General features: G+C 45.3%; 1 protein-coding gene across 3 annotated transcripts in view; it reads right to left on the bottom strand.

Moving 5' to 3' along the window:
* Positions 1–23,694, bottom strand: part of PDZD2 (PDZ domain containing 2) — a 212,467-nt gene that overhangs the window by 27,257 nt on the left and 161,516 nt on the right. For 2 of the 3 annotated variants that reach the window (XM_063128182.1, XM_063128184.1), the window contains exons 8-18: positions 22,911–23,030; positions 21,816–21,930; positions 18,050–18,123; positions 16,661–16,886; positions 12,840–12,957; positions 11,433–11,565; positions 8,775–8,856; positions 6,452–6,555; positions 4,861–5,032; positions 3,258–4,063; positions 17–161 (exon numbers count right to left, since the gene is read on the bottom strand). In XM_063128182.1, the coding sequence (XP_062984252.1) occupies positions 17–161; positions 3,258–4,063; positions 4,861–5,032; positions 6,452–6,555; positions 8,775–8,856; positions 11,433–11,565; positions 12,840–12,957; positions 16,661–16,886; positions 18,050–18,123; positions 21,816–21,930; positions 22,911–23,030 (2,095 nt within the window). The remainder of the gene's footprint in view (positions 1–16; positions 162–3,257; positions 4,064–4,860; positions 5,033–6,451; positions 6,556–8,774; positions 8,857–11,432; positions 11,566–12,839; positions 12,958–16,660; positions 16,887–18,049; positions 18,124–21,815; positions 21,931–22,910; positions 23,031–23,694) is intronic. The other variant, XM_063128183.1, reaches the window with a different exon arrangement.

The raw sequence follows: 23,694 nt of genomic DNA, 5'->3' as shown, positions 1-23,694 counted from the left end.
GGAGAAAATCTCTTACCAGAAACCGCTTTCTGGATGTCCAGCGTGATAGATGTGGGAAGACACCGTACGTATTGACAGACCTCCTCATAAGAGAAACCGTGGACTGGGATACCGTTGATAGAGAGGATCTCATCTCCCGGGACCAGTTTTCCCATAGATGCCTGTTAAAATTGCAAATAAATCAGGGGCAGTATCAAAAGGAACCAGGGCTTCTTGCCCTGAGGGCTACATGCTACTTCCAGCATCAGAGGCACTAAAACAATGTACACCAATTGCTGGAGCACATGGGTGGGAGGATACTGATGCACTCATGTCCTGCTTGTTGGCTTCCCGTGGGTAGCTGGTTGGCCACTGTGTGAACAGACTGCTAGACTAGATGACCCCTTGGTCTGATCCAACATGGCTTTTCTTCAGTTCTTAATGCCCACCATTTCCAAGTAGTATTGTCTGAAAGCCCAGAGAGCTGCTGCCAGCCAGAGTAGACAATTCTGACCTAGATGGACCAATGGCCTGGCTTGGTAGAAGGCAGCTTCCTAATTGCCAGTCCCATATTTCTTAAAATTGGAATCATCCATTCAGTTCTCATCCTTCCAACTGCAGGAATTACATTTGGATGTAATGCTAAACCATAGTTTAGCATTATGAGGACGAGTCTAGCCTTCCTTAGGCTTGTGTACTCTCTCTCTCTTCTGGTGAGTCCATAAGGAGGTCATCAGAAGCTTCCACTTCCATTTTAGATTAACCACAGTTTAGCTTGTTGTCCAAACCCTACACTGTGGTTAATCTTAACCATGGTTAGTGGGGGGGGGGAAGCAAGATTCATAAACTATGGCTTGAAGCTGGCTTTTCGCTGAAGCAGGGGGCCTCACTCTTGTTCCCCCCACTCAGGGGGAAAAATGGCGGCTGTGATATGCCTCTTTCCTCCCAGGATGTCAAACGCCACATGTGGACCCAGGAGGAGGATCTCAGAACCAGGAAATCTTGAAATCCTTCCCCCCTCCCTCCTGGAAGGCTGGAGGTGTAGAAAGGGCCTTACTCTCCACAGTCCCAGTGGCCCTGCTATTTTGGATCCTGTAACAAGGGCTGCCTGAACTATAGCTGGAAGAGATAGGGAGGCTGCCTTCATGGCGCTCAGTTGGCGCCCATCTACCGCCAACCCCCGTGGTACCACTGCTGCTGGGTGGCGGCAAATAATCCCCCTTTGGGGGGGAGGTAGCATGTTTTTTCTGGCGGCCATTAGGCTCGACAGGCCCTCCCCCTTCCCCACCCACAGCTTCTGGTGACCAATGGGAAGTCACCTTCCTCCCGAGAATGCCTCTGCTGTAGCACCGGAACGAGGACAGACAACGAAAGAGCCACACTGACCTCACTTGGGCAGGAAAAGTCAGGGTAAGTCCCTGACTTCTCCATGGTGCATCTTCAGCTCTTTGCCCCAGGGTGGCTCCGAATTGGAAGCTGTGTCATATAACTGACACAGTGCTGATTCAGAGCCACCCCTGGGCAAAGACGATGTTTAGACAGCCCCCAAGAGGCATCTGGGTCCAACCCTTTGCCCCTCCTGCACATCAGAGCCCCATCGCCACTGTCTGGACGTTTAGTGTTACATCCAAATGCAGGTAATTGTTGGATTAGACTGCAGCCAATCAGATGTCTCTGAGAAACTCAGAAGCCAGGTATGAAGGGAACGGAAGATTTCCTCTTGTTCATCGCTGGCATCTGGAACTCAAAGACTTACACTGATTGAGGGCACGAAAATTCCATTCCAAGCTTTCATGGCAAACAGGACTGAGAGATCTATTGTCCCCCAAACTTCCCTCACTCTTTTCACTGACACCATCTATGCTATTGGACATCCCAATATCTTGGGTCGATGAATTGCCCAGCCAGCTTCCTAAAGGAGGCCCTTTTCATAATAATTTGAAAACCACAAGTCTAGGTAAAAGAGATGAATTAATAATCATGTGTTTCAATTTTTAAAACTTAAATGGCAGTCCAGTTGTTCTTTCCTCTCGAGAAGCTGCACGCCTCTTAAAAAATTAATACTTTCTGCTTCTAAACGACTTGTACTCTATACAGATATAATTGCTCTTTCTGCAAAAGCGCTGGAGTGGCAATGATCAATGGCGGAATTACAAAAATGGATTGTTTCAGAATGGTGTATTTCCCCCCCCCCGTTGACTCTTTAAAGCAGCTGTCCCCAACCTGATACCCTCCAGGTGTGCTGGACTGCAAGTCCCAGCATCCCTCCAGCCAGCCATTTGGAGGGCACCATGGGGAAGGCTGCTTTAGAATTTAAACCAGCTAGGTTGAGTATGCACAGCTAAATCATGCACTTTTATTTCTTACATGGGTATACTGGCCAATTGTCAAATGCCCTCAGGGTGATTTACAATCTTAAAGCCAAACCAAACCAAACCAACAATAATGCCAAAATAACCACACAAGAAAATACAATAATAAAAGCTTCATAATAATACAGCATTAAACATTAAAAACATTTAAAAACGTTAAGGACCCAGCACTAAAATGAATAATGAGAGCAGCGGATGGAAGATCAAATGCCTGCTGGAAGAGGAAAGTCTTAACCTGGCACCTAAGTGAAGACACCAGGCAGATCTCCCTGGGAAGGGCATTACAGAAAAAGGCTCCAATCATGTCATTCGCAGCATCTTTTATTCTGGGGGAATGCAAACTTACAAAATTAGCACTGCCCACAAGCTAGCTCTCTGAGCGATCCTATGGCCCCTAAGTTTCAGGGGGAGGGGTGCCTTAGGATAGTTCAAATTCTTGGATCTGAGGTTGGAGACAATGCTCCAACCTCAGACCCAGGAGTCCGAGCTCCCTACCCCTTGCAGCAGGTACAAAGAGAACCATGTTGGCTGACTCTCTGAGGTCAGAGAAGCGACCTTGGAGGGAAGTTAAAGGGGGCATACCCATGAGCAGAGTGGGAAGGGGACCAGAGAGGCCACCACATGAGGAATCCTACAGCCTCCCCAGCCTCCTTCCCTCCCTGATGCCTCAGCTAGATGGGCAAAAAAGCCCGTCGAGCTGAAATGCAAAGTGGGAGGTGCACAGAGGCTCCTCCCGCTCTGAATTGGATGAATGTAAGCCTCTGAGTTCAGAGGCTTACAGCCATCCACATAGGACTGTGCCCTAAATTTCCTTGCAGAATCTCAACACTCCTAAGAATTAATATCCCATCAAAGGAGGGGGAGGGGGGCAGAGGTTAAACATCAGAAAAACATCAAAGGGAGTACCCTTTCAGCGGCTCCACCTGCTCGCAAACCCGTTATCACGACGCGCAAGGGAGTGGCGTGGATTTCCAGATCCAGGCCAAACGATTCATTTTCATTCCGAGTTAGGGTGATTACTTCGGTGTGGATTTGCCTAAGAGGACTCTCTTGCGTGTCACTCTTCCGGACGTGGGGAAGCACCCGGCCACCGGGTCTGCTGCAGGTGCCAGGCTCTTCGGTCTTCTGCCTTGGGACCCCGTGGTATTCAATGCTCATCAGGCTTTTGACTCGAGTGACTGCTTTGTGCTCCAGTTTCGGAGATCTTTTCGATTCTAGCTGTGCCTCTCGAAACTCCTTCAAGCTCAGGTGTCCTGGGTGAAGCTCTGGCATGTTTGGATAATCAAACAACTTGACTGGAAGGAAAGGCGAGTCCGGTGCAGGCTCCGCAGCGTTGTCCGTCGGATCCCTAAAGCCACTGGGACCCGGGTCACTGTGGGTATTTGTTGCAAATTCTCTCTCCTGGTTCGTACCGCTGCCTTCCCCTGGGGTAGTTGTAATGGTGACCTCACAATTGCCCTCTGACTTCCTCTGGCCTTTGGACCTTGGTCCCCTTTGAAATCGAGCACCATCTTGTTTAGCAAAGTCATCCTCGTCGCTCGCATCCCCATCGTAGAAAGCGAGCCTTCTCTGCCTTTGGAATGCGGTACGGCCCCCTTTGGGGCTATCGCTGAAGCTAACATGCCGAGTCGCAGTTTCCCTTGGCTTGTTGAAAGGACCCGGTGAGTTGTTTCCAACAGTCGGTGAATCACAGAGGCCCGATTCTTTGGTAACTAGGAAAGAACAAACATCAGTGTGATTCTACAGTACAATGACTTGAAATACCACCTTTTCCCATATACATATGCCTCCCTTATTCTTGGGATCCTCTTCACCGTCCTTATTCTGAATGTTCCTGCTAAATGCAATGTGGTGGGAGATTAGGAGGGAGAGGGTCTTCTTGGGGGTGACACCTCAACTATGGAATGGCCTCAGAAAAATTCTCATGGCACCATCTTTACAGACTATCCATTCATTCATTCATTCATTCATTCCACTTCTATACCACCCAATAGCCAAAGCTCCCTGGGCAGTTGAGAAAACAACAACAACCCTAAATTACAACATGATAAAACGTAACGTACAACCTTTCTCGTACAAAAATTTAAAAACTACTTGAAACAGCTAAAAACAATTAAAATGAAATACCAGGACGTGATAAACCCGCTAACATTAAAAAGGCCCATCAGATATGACAGTATATGCTTTGAAGTAGAACCAGGTGCCAAAAAGTAGACAATGTTGGTGCCAGGCACACCACGCTGGGGAGAGCATTCCATAATCGGGGGACCACCACTAATAAGGTCCTTTCCCTAATTCGGCTGTAGTTCATACGTCTACATTTTCTGTGAGCTGCCCAGAGATCTTATGTTATTGGGCAGTCATATATACACACACAAACATTGATACCTAGATACACATGCCAGGCAACATCCTGCATCCTTTTCAAAGCCAGAAATTCCAAACACAGCATCACAGGAACTCGTTGCCACACCTCTCTGAATTCCCTTGCATTGTTACTAGAGCTTACTTGGAGTCCCAGGAGAAGGAAAACTCTCGTCTAAGGAGCTGCTCCCGCTCTTGGGACGGAGTGGCTCCTCATCACTGGAGCCTGTTACGGTAGTCTCTGAAAGTGAAAACTGGCTTGCACCATCCTGTAAGAAGTACTGGGAAAGCTCTGATTCGGAATTGATGGACCCCTGCTGAAATAAACAAACAAACAAATAAATAAATATACAGAAAGGTGCAGCAAAGATTCATAGGATACAAGAAAAGGGTCGTGTGTCCTTGCGATCTTCCCCGTTGTTGCACTCAAGCACACGTGGAGGATGTTCATTCTTCCAAACGCGCCACTCCTACCACCGCCCTTTTATTGATTACTTCTAAAAATTATTCTATAGCCCAAAATTATTCTATAGCAGCGAGTGCTGCTTAGAGCAAGCAACAAGGAGTTTATGATCAGACAATGGGAACCGGATGATGAAAAAGAATAACGAACGACGAAAAAGAACACCAATTCTAGTTTTTAGGCCTAAAAACAAACAAAAGAATGGAAACCAAAAGTGGAAAACGAGCCGCTGCCTCTTAAGGTGCAAGAGACAACTAGTAATGGGAATTCAGCAGCCGGGGGGCAGGTAGTTTTTTTTTTTAAGGTGACCATAACCCTATGTAAGTGTTCCGCTTATACACGTGAAAGCTAAAAGGGTTGTGGGTGGAAGCGTGTGCAAAGAAGTCCCGCCTCCAATGTCCCCATGGACACCAGCCTCACCCTCTCTGTTTCCGCCCTGGCCGTATTGAGCCGAAAGGACTGAAGGGGATTTGCACTTGTGTCCGCTTGACTGCAAGTAGAACCTTCCACACAATCGCAAACCCTGATAAAGCACGATTCCTGATCACACCCAGGGCTGTGATCAAACAAACACATGCAGACACCCCCTTAATACCTTGCTGCTCAATGCGGAAAAGTCAGGAACAGGGAGGGCGGGGATGGAGACGTTGGGAGTGGGGCACCCCCGCTCTCCAAACACCCTTCTAGCCCTTGTGTATGCAGGATGAACATCTGCATAGGACTAATTCCAGCAGCCCTTGGAAGAACCGCACATGCAACAGATGTAGCAAGCAGTAAGAAAAGGGAAGGAGAAAGGGTGTTTGGGGGGGGCTGATTTGCAGGTTGGGGGGAGGTAGTGAAGATGGGGGTGTCTTCTCCAGCTCAGATTTTGTGTTCCCAGTGTTTTATGTTTTCAGCCACGTCCCCTAGATGCACCCTTATGCCAGGGAGGACTCTCCTCCTAATCTGACCTGTGGAGAGCGGGGAACCCTCCAGGAGCCCTTCCCCAACCTCGCCCCTTGGGTTGGAGCCTTAGGGAGGAGGTGGGAGAGAGGAGTCCCCATGTTATATTTCATCAGAAATAACAAGAGGAATCCTCTTCACTCATGAGCGGCTCAGCAGGGAAACAAAGAATGGATATCACGTTGAGGTTCTTCTGAATCAGTTGGGGCTTGGAGGACCCAGTGGATACAAACGTAAGGAGGCACCAGGCTTTCCCTAGGCAATTATCATGATCCGCTAAAGTTCACCCTCAAAACCAGATCATAGCATTGTTGATTTTCAATTGTTTTACCCGACTCGCTGGCTCCAAGAAACGCTTCATTGTCCAGCTCAGGGGCGAGGAGGCTTCAGGCTGTTTGGACTTCACACTAGGGGATGGACTTTTGGGCAGATTCCCTGTTAGACAGAATTGGGTCAGAAAGTGAAGATTCCAAATTGCAAAACTATAAGCACACGAGTCATAATACGATCCCAGCTAGTGATGCAGAGACGATTGATTTGTCAATGTCTTCTAATGAATTTTCGCACCATTAACATTTTCAGTTACTTACAGACAGAAGTACATAAATCAGCCTTCCCCAACCTGGGGGCATCCAGATGTGACTACAACCCCCATCATCCCAAGCCAGCATGGTCCTTGGCCCGGGATGGTGGGAGATGTAGTCCAATACATCTGGATGGTGCCAGGTTGGAGAAGGCTGACATTAGATCACTTTTAGAGGTGTAGGAGGCCCTAAACAAATCAGGCCCCCTTGAGCAGTCCCTTAAAAACCAACCCCCTTGAGCGAGAGCTGGGTGTTCAATGTTTCATCAGCCATTCAAAGGAGCCCAATCTATTTATGCCGGCCAGCATAAAACAGAGCAAAGGGGCAAGCCAGCCAAGGAGGAATGGGGCCTTCTGTTCCTCTGCGCCCACTGTGCCTCGCTGCTATGTTAGTCACCAAGGAGAGGGCTTTCCTTTATTGGGATATGCGCATCAGCAAAACCCAGGCTTACTGAAATTTTCCCAATTCTATCTTGAAGCTCGTTCAAAGTCAGTATTAGATTGTGAGCTTTGGGGTTTTTTTTTCCATTTCGCATGAAAATCTGTGCCTATTCCCATGCATATTTTCCCCAAATGTATGCACCAATTGTGCACATTTTGTAATATTGTATTCTAGTACAATATGAATGCAAACTGCAGGCTCTAAATGGCAGTTTAGAAGAGTTAGAAAAGTAACAAAAATGGTAAAACTGGCTATCACAACAGATGGGGAGGAGGGCTGCTCACCTCTCTAAAAAGATCTCCATGTCTAACCAGCTGGAAGATATTTTGAACAGATGAGATTACTTATCAGCTACCATGCCAAGGCAATAACTGAACAGATCCAGCATAAGGGGTCTCCAAGACAGGCCCAATTACAACTCAATGACAACCACTCTCCTTATTTTGCCCTAATTAATTCTGGGAACAATTAACAGCTTGTTAGCCATGCAGTATGGCTTATTTTCCTCAAACAGGCCACCTCGAGAACCCATGGTTTGTTGTTGGCTTGTTCAGGATGGTTAACAAGCAACCCTGAGGAAAATGTCCTGAGTCCAGAGAACACGCTAACCCATGGTTAGAGATGTGAAGGCCTGGAACCAGTTTTTTCCCCGTGGATTTTTTTTCCCACCTGAAAAGTTGTAGCTTTGGATTATGAAATATTTTCTTAGAATTTAAGACAAAGTATCTATATATTGTTACCTACCTTTTATTCCCTCCAAAATGATTTTTTAAAAAACTGTGTTATAAGAACACTTTTATAGAAAGACTAAAGATGGAAAATGTCTGGATGTAATGAAGCCATGGGGGGAAATTATTTTTAAAATCCTCTCTGTTAGATTTTCAGCATAGTTACTTCATTCGTTCCTTTTTTAAAATTTTGATCTAAAGTATATTTTACTGATAAGACGTTTATGCTCAGTTTCCCAACATGTAAGTAGAGTCACCAGTAAATGTGCATTTTGACAGTATGGGTTTTGTTCTACAGAGTCCCATTTTTCTGATGTTGTAGCAGTCATTTAATGTAGTTCTGATCTATTCAGACAATAATTACAAATTTACTGAGTTTACTTTCAATTTTTTAAAAAATACAATGATAATTTTATGAGCAAAGTAAGTTATATATAAATTAACAGGAAGAGAAAGGCTGCTTTATGTCCCTAAGGCAGCCCTCCCCAGCCTCGTGACCTCTGGATGTTTTTGTACTACAGTGCCCAGCATTCCTGACTTGGGCCATGCTGCCTGAGCCTAATGGGAGCTGAAATCCAAAATATCTGGAGGGCACCAGGTTGGAGAAGGCTGTCTTAAAGCAACAAAGTGACTTTAGATCTGTAAAGAGCACTAAAAAAACTAGTATTGCTTATTTTTCTATTTTTCAAAAATATCCGTTCTCCCACGCCCCAAACCCCTCCACCCCAGAAAAAAAACGTGTTTTTTCCGATGGCCTCAAAATTTCCAGAAATTTTACATCTCTACCCACAGTTCGACAAACAAACAATCCACGTTCCACAACAACTCACACTCAACCACTGAATGTGGGTTAGTGTGTTGTGTGAACCGCCCCAAAGGTTAGAAGTAAATGACCCGATACCTGCAGCGTGAGGGGAAGCAGCATCCTTGCTTTCTCTCTGAGTGGTTCGTGCGATGGCTTCATCCATCTCCTGTTCTGAAACCTAACAGTGTTGAAAATGGATTACAAATGTTTATGCTGTAAATGATAAGAGAGGCTCACTTCAAGGTTTATATTTGTTTTTACAGGTCTGAGTAGAAATACCAGACTAGAACCTTGAGAGGTCAGTGCTGGCTGCGTGACACAGATAATTTTCTGGTGACCTTGAAACAAGTCTTCCATCCTTACTTTTCACAAAAGGACATATGCGCATTATGCCTGATTAGACCGAGTGTCCATTTAGTTCTGGATTCTCTGGTACCTACAAACAGAGGCCAGCCAGATGCTTCGGGGAAGATAATAAACAGGGCAGGAGGCCAATATGTACCTTCTGTTAATCCCCAGTATCTGGGACACAGACGACTGGAATGACAGATCTATGGTGTTCTATTCAACAATTCTTCCCATGTAAAAGGTACAATTGTCACACAGTTAAAATAATTTGTAATTTCATTTAATTAATCTTGCATATTATCCAACATCCCAATCCAGATGTGTTTGTGAATTGTTGAAGGAAGCATATGATTATGATATTGTAAATGGACAAAAGGCTACTATAATTTACTAGATTGTGAAACAGGTAAAAAGATCAACCAGGGCTTGTGACAACATCTGGCATGACTGGGCAGCTGCCAGGGTACATGCCCTGCCCTCTCCCCTTAAATTTCCCCCCAGACCTGGACCGTCAAAGCAGTTCCAGGAGGCTGGATCTAGACACCCTTTTAATTTCCAAGACTGTCCCTGGTCTAGCATCACTTAGGGGTATTGTGGGAAATGAAAAGGATGGTTAAGAAACAGCTGCCGATCACGGCTTGGAGTGTTGCCCACTGACAGAGGAGAGGCCTCCTCCGAGGACATTTTGCTCAGGGGCCCCTCAAACCCAGAGCCAATCACGAGACCAATGATTATTTGCATATCTAATAGCTACTTTCTTTTGTTTCTTTTAAACTAGTGAATAGTCCTGGCTTCACACAGTTGGAATAACCCTTAGTTTGATACAGCGAGGCCTTCAAGTAAACAGACGCAGCTGTCAGAGCTGAACACGTGGTTCCCACCCACCCCCATCTGAGTGAAGCCATGCCTTCTGCTCTCCCCCTAGGCATGCCCCTGACAAGGAGTGCCCTTATAGCTCCTTCATGGTCGGCTATAGTCCCCTGAGTGGGGCTTCCCAAATCAGGGGGAAGGCATGAAATTCTGCTCCTCTGATTGCTCATCTCTTCTGGCTTCAAACTGTATGGACTGCAAAGCTATGTGCTGCTTAGGGAAGTCTGCCCCTAGCGGCTGAAGTTATTTCTGCAGGCTTCAACCACATGAACACATTTCAATGAATGAAAACGAATGCATGCTTTTTAAAGACAAAATAACCTTGCATTGCTCACTCCTAGGGTCCCCTTAATACGTGTACCAAATTTCAGGTGCCTTGGTTTCATGGTCTTGGCACTATGGTGTGGACAGACAGACAGACCGACAGACACACATCCTCTTTTACTATTATAGATTGTCTATATTCATTCATTATTCTGTATACTTTGATCTAAACTGCGTAAAAAACATGGGTGGGTGTTTTAGTGAAAAAGCAATTACTATGATCTGTGATCAAACTGTTTTTTAAAATGCCACCCAAGGCCTGAATATGTTTGGCTCTGAAAAATAACATATAGTATTTAGATGTGAAAAGAAACTGAAATTCAAATCCAACTCTTGTGGTTTGTGATGCCAGTGTAAATCCAGCGCATTTTTTTGAGAATTAAATTAGGCATCAAGGCAGATCAGAAATCTGAGCCACTTTGAAGAGAGGAGCCGAATGAAACCCCCCAAAGCAAACTCAGCAGTTTAAACGAGGTTGCAGTGTCACATTCACTCTGAATAACAAGGGAGAAAGAAAAATATCTTTCGTGGTATTGGTTTTGGGAATACATAAAAACCCAGAATACCAGGTAATTTGGTAACAAAAGCAGTCTGCCTGATGGAATGTAGATTAGCTGTAAAAACATGTACATTTAAAGGATGCCTTTTAGATGTGTGTGTTTCACTCATATTTCTATAAAATCGTACAGAAAATGGCTTACAAGATGAAAATAGCACCCCAAATTTGGGGTGACACGTACACCTGCTCTAGAAGAATAAGACCAAAGAAATGAAAACTGTCTACTCTTAAGCACAAGTCCATTCTAGAACAGAAGAAAACACCTGTTCTCTGCTGTCCCAGGGGGCAGGATTACATTGAATGGTCTTAAGTTGCAGAAGGACAGATTTTGGTTGAACCTGAGGAGAAATGTCTTAATAGTAAGAGTCCTGTTGCAACACAATATGTCGACATGTGCAGCCATTTCAGACGGTTCAGGTTGCAAGGCTGCACGACTGATATATTGTTCTCCTTACCTTAGGCTGATACAGGCCATAGCTAGACCTAAGGTTTATCCCAGGATCATCCCGGGTTCGTCCCTGCCTGAGCGCTGGATGCCCTGTGTGGCACTTAGATGAACAGGTTTGACCCCAGGATAATCCTGGGATAAACCTTAGGTCTAGCTACGGCCACAGTCTCTGGGCTAATTCAATACATTCTGTTCTATGCCGTACCTTTGGATTGGGATGGCGACTAACGATAAGGCTAACTGGGCCTGGACCGCATTCACTCAAAATGGCATAAGCTTCGCTCAGAGCAGCATGACGCAAACTGACCGAGTCTGCTTCCAGGATCTGATCCCCACGGCTACGGAAACAAAGACATCCAGGTTAATATGCCTGCTGGATATTAAGCCGACAGGTAGCACTAGGATTTCTACAAGGTGGGAAAACAGAACTCTGCTGCTTTATTCTTAAGTAGATGAACCCTCTCCCCTCCCCGCTTTTTTTTTTAATGAACAGTATACATGATGAAAAAACAATTATATTCCTATATAGGTATTTTTTTTCTTTATACACTATATTTTCTGTTCCGTTATGTTGATATTCACAATAAAAAGGAGAATAAATAAATGAAAAGTAGATGAATGATCAATGTACCATGGTACAGATAATCCTGATTGGTTGCAGGTCTCCCATTGCAAACAGAATTATCACCCCCACCGTCAAGACATAGCTGGAGACAGGGATGGATCAAATTTCAGTCTGTGCCTCTTTCACATATGTTCAGCCTTACGTTTGTTCTGTCCCATTCAGTGGAGGCTAGTGGCTCTGATGTCAGTGGGGTGGTAAATCCACTCCGGTTTTGGGCAGAACCAGGCAGAACTCTAAAGGAGCCATCCAGGGTGGTTGGGGAAAGAAGGCTGAATACGTTTGTGGCAAGAGTGTGTTGATGGGGTTTGATCTTGAAAATGGTTGTGGGGTGGGGGGAAGGTTCAAAATGTGGATTTCTGTAATTCAACACTCCTGCCCTGACTCCTTTAAAGTTGCAGTCTGGACTTCAACATGGGCGTATTGTTTTGCCAGTCCCAAATTATCTGGTTGTCATGAAAACTAATTGTGGAGCTGGTATTAGACCGTAGATGCTACAGTGACTATGCATGCAGTGTTCCGGGCCCTCAGGAGCCATAGGAAATGAAGTTCCATGGGCTCCTAAAATCAGAAACTTCATCTGTGCATGTACATTGATGGTGCTATATAAATAAATAAATAAATAATAATAATAATTATAGGAATGCCTGGGACTTAACAGAGGCCCTGCTGCAAGCCCTCCATTCACAGAATCATAGAATAGTAGAGTTGGAAGGGCCTATAACGCCATCGAGTCCAACCCCCCCCCCCCAGATACATTCTGAAAATGTATCCCTGCATTCAGCAGGGGGTTGAACTTGATGGCCTTATAGGCCCCTTCCAACTCTACTATTTAGGCCCCTTCTAACTCTACTATTTTATGATTTTATGAAAAGGGAAAAGTGGCACACTGAAACAGTTAGGGGCAGGAAGTCCTCTCTTTCCGATGATGACAACAACACTGCAGATACAGACATTAACATAATTGTTGCTATTAAGTTCAGGACTAACCTTAATCTTCCATCCATCTTAGCCACGGATCCCGGGGCCAAGCTGTGAATATATATACCTGGGAGGCTATTCTCCAATGTGAGACAGCAAACGCCAATGCCAAGACCAACACCTGGTTCTGTGATGAAATGAAAAGCAAAAATTTAAAAAAAAATAGTTGAAGCTCGCTCTTCCTTACAATAATCACAAGGGATGCAAGTTCTTATTAAGGATTGTTCTTTACAGGCCACCTATAACAATGGCTGAGAGAAAAGAAAAACCAACCCCAAGTCAGGACTCGAACTCACCAGACTAGAGATGTATGAGAATTTTGTTTTTGCTCGCAAAAGAAGCAAGCACGACCTGTTCGAAGCCCCTAACGTGAGCGTGAGCACTTGTCTGTGGAACATTTTTGCAAATTGTTGAATATATGCCCGCATTTGTCTCGTTCCTGACTTCCAGTTCAATTTGCACAGATTTCCTAATTTGCGCAATTTTCCTCACAGACAGAATCAGCCCCATTGTAGTCTATGGAGGAAATTTATGCAAATTAGAAAAATTGTGCAAATTTCAGGAGATTTGCACGAAAGTCCGGTTTGATTGTTGCTCAATTTGTGCAAGTTTTCTGTTTGCACAAACCTTGCTCGTTCGCCCATCCCTACACCGGGGGTGCTGAACTGGCAACTGGTATCACTCCGGGATTCAGCCTGTGAACTGCAGAGCAAGGGAGGGAAACTCAGAGAGACCAGACACTCCAAAAGGCCAGAGTGGCATTTCTTGCCCCTACTAAGGCTTCTGGGTAAGACTTGCTCAGTGGTCCAAGCAATTAGGAAAGTCTGTTCAATTGTTCCTTGTTGGCTACAGATGTTCCTTGTTGGCTATTTCCCTAATCTGCCTTTGTCTCTTCTTGTTCACCTGACACTTCCCTCAAATCAATAGGAGCTAGATCTGACAACAGCAGAGTGAAGAGTAGAGCTTGGCTGGGATGACTGTTCCCCTTGGCATATACTTTTATGATGATGTAAGTGCTCACTGCCATGGCTTCTCATTACATATGAACCTGGCGAGGAGGTCCTGGGGTGGTTGACAAGCCACTCAGAACCAATGGGCTCTTTCAGGGTTGTGGGTGGCTTGTCAATCATCCAACAACCCACCCTCTCTGGGTTCACATGTAATGGGAAGTTATGGTAGGCCCCATCATGCCCTGAATATTCAAAATTGCCATCACGACAAGAAACCCCATGGGCAAATTGACCCATGGTGGCTTCCTGTTATGTGAAAACCTGCACATAGCCTTCCCACCATTCTCTCTCTCTCACACACACACACACATCATATACATATATTCATGGGAAGGCCTGGCACCCGGGGAGAGTTAACCCTCTTTTCCATGAAACTCAGACCTTAGCAAGACCTACCTTTTGTTCCGGGAGAGAGGAGGGAAGATCTTGCGTTGGGATTAACGTGAGATCTCTCCTCCGTTTACACGTAAGGCGTGACAACCTCAAGAAGAGAGGCGTCACGCCCACCATTTTTTTTATTTTTAAAGCGACGGCAGCACACGAAGGTAAGTTTTTTTAAAAAAAAATAATAATTTGGTTTCCTCGCTTCCCCCACCCTAACTCTGATGGGCACAGCTCCTGGCTCCGTGCGAGTAATCGTGCAGAGCCGGGTCAAGCCGTGGCAACGGGTCACATGTTCCGTGGTCCCAGGCTCAGCCTGGGACCGCAGAAAACGCAGGCCCAAAGTGTAGGGCTGTATCCTGGGGCAAGGGAGGGATGATCCCTCCCTGATCCCGGGATCCCCTGTGCGTCATCTGAACGCACAGGGACGATCCCGGGGGTTGCCCCGGGATGTAGCCTGGTCTAGCTAAGGCCTGAGTCTCCCTGCAGCCCCATGCACCATCCTGTGCATACGGCTGCGTAGGGTATTTACTGTGGGTCACACTGAAGGCTTTCCTTGGTTGTGAGCTGCTCACATGTGCTTTAACATATCCTTTATCCTTGTAGCTAGATGGTCTATTATCAGGCTGTCCGTCTTGGGATTTTCCACAGAACAGGCCTGTTGGAAGCCAGTGAGGATTGGAAAAATTTCAGAGGTCCATTTAAGCATTTGATTTCTTCATGTTTGTCTCTTCCCCTCCCCACTCCCGGTTGCCTTTTCCCATAGGCACGTACACCCTAGAGCAAATTGAAATAACAGAAGCCCCATTACAAAGCCTTTCCTTGTCAACCTCCTAAGTGAAATGTACAGTTCTTGCTCCCAAACTTTAAATAATTAAATGTGCTCTGAATGGTAATATGTAAATGGTTCCTCTGAAAATTCTTGGCGAAGGTTGACTAGGGTGATAAGGCCATATACTATAAATTTAAACCAGATTTGAACTGCTTCCATTCTCATGGGCTTGTTTGTTTGTTAGATTTGCATTTGTTTATTTTTTACCAGAGTTCCCTTAAAATACAACAATTCTATTAATACAGTTTAAAAAAACAAAACAAAAAACCTAGTATCATAAAGGGACCCATGAAGAAAGAGAAGAAGGGCAACTTGCTTTATTGTATATCATATTTTGTGTGAATAATTTTGGCCGTGGTCTTGTATACTGCCCTGGTATCCAGAATGTGGTTTAAAAACATTTTAATATATAAAAATAAGGGAAGAAAATAGGGACAGGTTGAAAAGCAGAATTTTAAAGTAATAAACTAAACTAAACACATATACACCAGAAACAAACATAAACACATTTGTTTTAAAAAAGAAAACCTTCCATATATAGATAGTGTTTACATCTTCAAAACATGGAGTCGGAAACAACTCTGAAGTGATTCGTAAGAGCGGGCGCGTGCTGGTGTCTTCACCTCAGCTCCTTCAGAGGGCACCTTCAGCAATGTTGATTTATAACCAACTCGCTTTTGTAGTGCTAGGGGTAGTGCTTCATAGCTCATAGAAGCAACCATGTTCAGGTTCTTTCCCCTAAAACTTTGCTTACAAAGGCCCTTTCTACACCTAAGGGTGTAGAGGGACACAAGGGAGACGATCCCGGGATTTCTGGCTTCTGGGATTATTGCCCTGCGTCCAAACAGCTGCGCAACATCCCGGAAGTGACAAGGGACGTCGCACCTGTTGCAGCAGCCATTTTTAAAAAACAATTAAAACCCAGGAGCGCACTTGCGCTCTGTTTCAAAGATAGGTTTGTTGCAAATGAGGAATGCAGTATTATATAAAAATAAAACTTTTATTGCCTCAAACAAACATAGCTTTTAAGTGACTTCTCTCCAGCCCTGACTGACTCCTGAGAGTGCTGAGTCACTGACTGCTGTGTCACCTCCTGATTGGGCGAGTATTCCTTCAATCAAAGTCTGTGTCCCTGACTTCCTCTTCCATCTGACTTCCTGTGTGTCTCACTTAGTGCTACCTATTGATACACGCTCCAGCACAAAGTAAGTAAAAACACAAAAAACAAACAAATCTTGACCCTGTTCTCCACCCCGCTCCCGATGTCCCTGGACTGCCCCTGGCCCAGCTCCTTCCCTCTGCTGACCCCTGCTACCCGCGGGGAGGAGGGAAGAAGCCGGGATGGGCGCCCACACCACCTACGGTCCTCGGGATCATCCCGGGACCATGGGTAAAACCGGGATATTAGAGATCCGAGAAATCCCGGGGAAATGGAGGGAGCATCCCTCCCTGCTCCCGGGCTACTTGTACATCATTTGGATGCACAGGGATGATCCTGGGGGAAAGGGCTGGTGGAGAAATGGCCAAGGTTTCCCTGGCCCTCTACAACCTTTTGGGGAACTGGTTATTATTTTAGCCAGATAAATAGTAGTCGAGTTTCCTCAAACCTTTGCTGAGAGTCACTTCCATGACGATCCTGTCCTTTGGCCCAGGACCCTTGCGATTTGGGGCGGCAACCTCGGCATCTTCACAGCTAGGTAAAGGCGTCCCACCGCTGGCACTGGAACTGGGGGAGCTGGATCGGCTCAGTAACGTCGGAGTTGGGCAGGGAGTAAGGCTCGGGCTGCGAAGTCTGGTTCGTACCGTGAGGGTCACCACCCCTTTCTTGAGTTGCTAAAGAAGCAACAGCACCATTCATTATCTTTATTGTTATTGTCTCCCAATGAAATGCAAACAGCATCCAAACACCACTGATGAAAGGATGAGTCAACACTGCCAACTATGGCATGGAAACATGGCTCCTTATTCAATGGGGACCATGTGACCTTCCAGATCCTATTGGACTGCAACCCCCCGCCATACTGGCTAGGATTGATGGAGTTCAAATTTGACATTCCAAAATCAAAACTGATCCCTGACCCCATCACTGTTACTGCTGGTTAAATATTTTTAGAAATGATGTTGAGGGGATATTTTTCTACCATGTACATTTTATAGTGTTAATACCACCAATGTTACAGAATAAACAGATAGCTTATAGTTTGTTGGTGGCGGCATGTTTATGTGGGCATTTAAGCCCACACAGGCAACAGAATGAGGTAGAAACTATGTGCTAGAGTTCTGAGCTCCCTTATTATTATTATTATTATTTATTTATTTATATAGCACCATCAATGTACATGGTGCTGTACAGAGTAAAACAGTAAATAGCAAGACCCTGCCGCATAGGCTTACAATCTAATAAATCCCTTCTTTACTACATTTCTATACTGCTCAGTCTCCAAAGCTCTCTAGGCGGGGTACAAAGATTAAAACCCTACAAATAAAATACAAGAACATAATATAAAACCAACATTCTAAAATATAAAAATAAATAAATGATCAACAGTAAATCCCAGGAAAAGATTATACAACTTCAGATTGCAGGAGGCATCAGCAAGTGTGGTTTTTTTACGTGTACCCCCTCTGTTGAAAACAAAAGCCCACAACAAATTTTCTTGCAAACTAGCACAGCGAGAAGCTGGCCTAAGTAGAACTGTTCTCCCTGATATGCCAGGTTTCCCCTCTCCTCATTTGCTGGGATTTTATTTTATTTATTTTTTGCCTGGGGAACTATCTAAAAATGGCACCTGCATCTGCCCCCTTGGGCAATTGTCAGGATACTCATAGGATTCATTGCCGATAAATGACCTGCTCCTCCTTTAGAAATGACTAAATACAGCACTCCAATCAGTGCTGGGCCTGGGAGCCACTGTTTAAATTTCCTATAATTCCCCAGAGTGATGCTACAACTGGATCTCTAGAACCTCTGAGAGGCCTGTTTAAAATCCTGTTACCTTAAATGTCTGAATGGCCTCCTGATGGGTCAAGCCTTGTAAAGATTCTCCGTTAACTTCTAGCAATTCATCTCCTGGTAATCAAAGGCAAAATCCACATTAGCATTTAGACCAGAGATCAAGTGGTGTTCTCAGAAATATAAGCAATATCAGCAATACAGGCTCTCCCGTGTTTCTGGTTTATTACTCTCTCTCTCTCTCTCTCTCTCTCTGGCCTAAACTATTATTTAATTTATTTATTTATTTAAAACATTTATATCCTGCCCTATATCATTAAGATCTCAGAGCGGCGTACACCTACAGCCCTTTCGCAATAGAAGAGGGATGCTTCTGAATGTTCCCCGCTTCCGCAATTGGCGTTCATGGGAACACACAACCGATGTTTACCACAATTGCAGGAGTGCCGTTGCAGGAGGGCGTGTGCCCCGAAACGTCATTTGCGCATGTGGATTGGCAGAAGTGGGCGGTGCTGGGCAGATGACGTGGCTACGGGGCAGAGGGGTTTTTTTTAATGACTCATGAGGCCTGCGCATGACTGCTGATACACAGCAACACATGGGGGGATATGAACTCTGTCGAATGTTTATTTTATTAAAGCCATTTCTACACCATTCGGGTTAGAGGGAGGGAAGGGGGGCGATCCCAGACTTACCTCCTTCCGGGATTGTCCCCCATGTCCAAATGGCCAGCGCAATGTCCGGGATGGGAGGAGGGACATTGCGCGAGTGGAGGCGGCCATTTTTTAAAAAGTAACAGGAGCTGGAGCGCACTCGCGCTCCAGCAAAAGGTAAGTGGGGGGAAAACCCCGACCCCTCCCCCTGACCCCTGATTCCTCGCAGCCCAGCTCCTTCCCTCTGCTGCTCCCTGCTACTCGCAGGGAGGAGGGAAGAAGCTGGGACGGGCAGCAACACCTCCTGCAGTCTTGGGATGATCCTGAGACTGCAGGAGGAATCAGATTTTCCCAGGGATTATTTATCCCTGGGGAAACCCATGCTCGTCCCCCCGCCCTGCCCCCGGGAGTCCCTGTGCATCATTTGAACGCACAGAGACTCAGCCGTGACCAGCCTGCAATTTCGGGCTGGTGTAGGAATGGCCTAAGACATTTGTATCCCGCCCTATATCACAAGGATCTCAGGTCAGCGGCGAATATGTGCTTCTGCGCAAAGATATGTTTGTATTAAAATCACACATGCACACTCGCTGGTAAAACATGCCAATACCCATCCAATACATGTGGCAGAAATGCCAGACAGGTCCACTCCCCCACACCTCCGATACCCATGCACACGCCCCTCACAGCTAAATGGCTGTTCGCTGAGCCCAGAACTCGTGGCAAACAGTAACGACCTTGCGGGGGGGGGGGGAACCGCAAATGTTCTTCGGAATGGACGCAAGAGAGCCAGAAAAAACACAACAAAAGCAATCAGGGATATTCCGAGATAACTGAGACGTGGACCCAAGATCACCAGGGGAGCAGGTGAACGTCATGTGCCCCATTAGTGATGACTACAATACAATCCTGCAATAAACGGCTGGTGTAGACGTTCTCTCTCTCTCTCTCTGTAACTTTTACTGCTTTTGGTTTATTTCCATGTGTGTCCTATTGCCCTTGTTGTTAATACAAAGGTCAATTGGGGTAAGTTAAAATATGCACAACAGCAAAGAGGAGCCCGCACAGTTAACAAGCACAAAACAGGAAACCATTACACTAATAATATGAATACAAACTGTGCAACTAGATAACTACATCAGCTAAACATTCAATTCTTTATGGTTACAAAACTTACAATATGTATAAAACTATAGAATGTTATAGAATTTTTTGTATAAGAAAAATCAGAGCTACTTTTTTGCTATAAATGTAATGCACAGATGATGTATAGTTATGACCCAATATGTTTGCTAAGAAACTGCCCAAAATGAGACGTGTAATTATAAAGCACATATTTGCTATAAAAACTCTATACAGAATGAAACAACTATTCCGGATTGTATTTGCGTTTCATTCCTTCATCAGTCACTCTGTACCAGAAACTGGTACAGTCATGCCACAGCTATGACTTTTAACCCTGGACTTCTGTTAGATATGCAATTTACTGTAACCAGTGGTCTTCAAAGTATCTTCAGAAGAACAATACAGTTTCATGAGAGTGTAGCAGGCATTTCTCAATGAGAGGATTGGTAACAGTGGTTAAGTCTGCCTAAAAAGCTACTTGCTTACCAGTCTTCATCTTCTCCATCAATGCACAGGCCTAAGGGGAAGATTACATATATTCCATAGGGCATTTCCAATTCACATAGAGTGATGCTCAATGCCTGGCCTGTACCATGCATGAACTCAGTGTGAGGCCTAGAACTTGGCCCAGAGTTCCATAGCCAGTATTTCTTAGGAAGACCAGTCTAGGTGGAAAGTGTTCCCTGAAGGTACTGTAGAACGTTCGTGTCTGGAGCTACTGGATCTGTGTGCGGCTGTCTTGTGTGGTAGGGTGACCATATGAAAAGGAGGACAGGGCTCCTTATCTTTAACAGTTGTATAGCAAAGGGAATTTCAGCAGGTGTCATTTGTATGCATGCAGCACCTGGTGAGATTCCCTCTTCATCACAACAGTTAAAGCTGGAGGAGCTCTGTCCTCTTGACCAGATACAAAAGACGACAGGGCACCTGCAGCTTTAACCATTGTGATGAAGAGGGAATTTTACCAGGTGCTGCATGCATACAAATGACACCTGCTGAAATTCCCTTTTCTATAAACTGTTAAAGATACAGGAGCCCTGTCCTCCTTTCCATTTGGTCACCCTATGTGTGGTGAATCAGTAGACTGCAGTTGAAGTACCATAAAGTACTGAGAAATACTTCTGAGCTCTTGGCTCACCCCAAATGGCTACCCACAGCTCAGAACTGAGAGTTTGAAAGCCATGGGTCAAACACAACAGCCCATTTCAGCTGATCTTACTTTGGCTTAATAAGCTGTCATATGCACAAAACTTTTGCCAACTCTTTTCCTCCTCCCTTTGTAGTGCACAGCAATCAAACCTGGAAGTATCCAAATAAGCATAGTTCCTTGTTTCATCCAAATCAGGAAACCATGACCTAATTTGCACGTAATGAGAAGCCATTGTGAGTGAATGGCTTCTGGCCCATGGGGCTTCTGGCTGTGGTGGTGATCACCATTTTGAATATTCATGCACAGAGGAGGGCGTAGCTTCTCGTTATGTGCGAACCCGGAGAGAATGGGTGGCTTAACAAGCCACCCAGAACCCACGGGCTGTTTTAGAACTGCAGGTATTTTGTCAACCATCCCAACAACTCACCATCACCAGGTTCACACATAACGACAAGCTACGGCATGCCCCCGCCATGCCCAAATATTCAAAATGGTGGCCACCACTGCAACAAGAAGCCCTGTGCAGAAATTCACCCACAGTGAATTTTCATTACATGCAAACTGAGCCAATGTTGATCAGGTTTGGAATAAGCCAGGATCTTAAAAGATCCTGGCTTGTTCCAAACTTGGTTAGCATAGTTTCCTGATTTGAATGAAATAGGAAGCTATGGTTAACTGGAGACTTCCTGTGTGATTGTTGCACACCAGTGCCACAAAGGGAGGATGAAAGGGGCTTTGTGGGCAGGCAATTGGCTTGTGCATATATCAATTTGTTAGATGGAGATATGGTCATTTGAATGCAGCCAATGTCTTTCCAGATGATAAAAATGACGGCTGGGCAAGCCGTCGAGCTGGCAAAGATCTCTTCTTTGCTACAATACCTTCTTTTAATCTGCCATCAGCTGCTGCAGCTCCATTTGGGAAAATGGTCTTCACAAAAATGCCCATGCGTCCTCGGGCAGAGTCTTGCCCTCCCACGATGCTGAATCCAAGACCCTGCAATGTACAGCAGGGAGGGAATGGTGGAACGACGAAAAGGGTTATTGACCAAGTATTCAATATGAAAAGTGAAGCAACACAAAACGATGGCTGTGAAGTTGTTTACTGCTTCTTTTTTTCAAACCTAGTCTCAAAGCCAAAAGACAATGGCTACCTTTGAGATAGCATCTGCATGTTTGAATTAGCACTCAGTAGGCCTAACAGATACATTTAGGGGCACATCCAGACATGGCCTTTGGAGAGGGGAAAGGAGAGAGAAGAAAGAGAGAGGAGAAAGAGAGAGAGAGAGAGAGTCGCAACGACCAGGCCCTCCCAGTTCAGGAGAGCTGGCAAATCAGCAAAAACTGACAAAAGGCACCCTGTGCCACCGAGGCCAACTGTGCATCCAGTGATAAAGCCAGATTTAGGGGAAACCCCAAGCTGTGAACCTGCTTTTTCAGGGGGAAATAGTGAACATCACTTCTCTAGAGCTGAGAACCATCTACCCACAGCGTACCTCTCTTGCCAGGATCCATGGAAGTGACTGTGAATATCACACTTACTTTTGCACCAGATATTTTGGGGGACTAGAGCAATCTGGTGCCTGTGGGCCGCAATGTACCCTCAGACACCTTTCTTAGTGTCCGCCGAAGTGCCTCGCCCCTCCCACTGTTTTTAGTTAACATATTTCCTTACCAACAGTTGTGACAGCTATGAAATAGGTTTCTGTTGCTGCTGATCATCGTGGGTTCAAAGAAGTGTTGGGGCCCAGACCCCGCCTCTGCCTCTTACTCAGTCTTTTGGGCAGATTACTTGTCCTTTGTGACTAGCCACACCTCTCATGGAAGCCATTTTGTGGCGGTGCCCAGGACAATGTCTCAAATTGCCAAATGCAGCCCAAAAGGTTGGTAAGACCTGATCTAGAGGTTCAGATATACCCATACATGCACAGAGACACACAAACACTCTTGCTATAGGTCCTACATAAATATTCTTACCTTGCCTTGCCCCTTCATCAGGACAATGTTGGATATAATAGATGGCTGGGTTAGTCGCCAGGGGTATTCGACCTGAGCTGCACTCAACGAACGGGTCGATTTCTTAACAATATGGTACTCCTAGGCAAATAAAGCAGTTGTAACAAACAGAGGTGAGTGAAAACTGCTTGCTTTATTTTTGGTGTGTGTGTGTGTGTGTGCGTGCGTGCGCGAATTAGCCATCCTTTTTGTGTGTGCTTTCTGTTCCATTTCCCAAACATCTGGAAGTTTTATTCGACTTGAAATATATGTATTTATTTAAAATTATAGAAATATTATTTATTTAAATCATTATTATTCACGCAACATTATATAGTTTTGTCGTCAGTGAATTCATATAATGTCCTCCAAAATATCAGGGCAACGTCAAAGTACAAAACCTGTAAGACAAAAGACAAACAGCAGCCGAACAAGATACTTAAGTAAGTAAAGGAGCCCTAGCAGAATAAAAATAGCAGCAATCACACACACACACACACACACACACACACACACACACACACACACGTGGAGAAACTGCAACTGGAGAACTAGAAAATCAGCAGCATATATATATAAAACCAGTTGATTCCAAAGGTCTTTTTTGAAAAGACAGTTTTTTGCCTGACATCCAGGCCTTAGCTAGACCTAAGGTTTATCCCGGGATCGTCCCGGGGTCATCCCTGTTCATGTAAATGACACACAGGGGATCCCTGGAGCAGGCAGGGACGACCCTGGGACGATCCTGGGATAAACCTTAGGTCTA

This window comes from Elgaria multicarinata, chromosome 6 (genome assembly GCF_023053635.1).
Source record: "Elgaria multicarinata webbii isolate HBS135686 ecotype San Diego chromosome 6, rElgMul1.1.pri, whole genome shotgun sequence".
Taxonomy (NCBI): Eukaryota; Metazoa; Chordata; class Lepidosauria; order Squamata; family Anguidae; genus Elgaria; species Elgaria multicarinata.
This window is presented reverse-complemented; position numbering and strand designations above follow the sequence as displayed.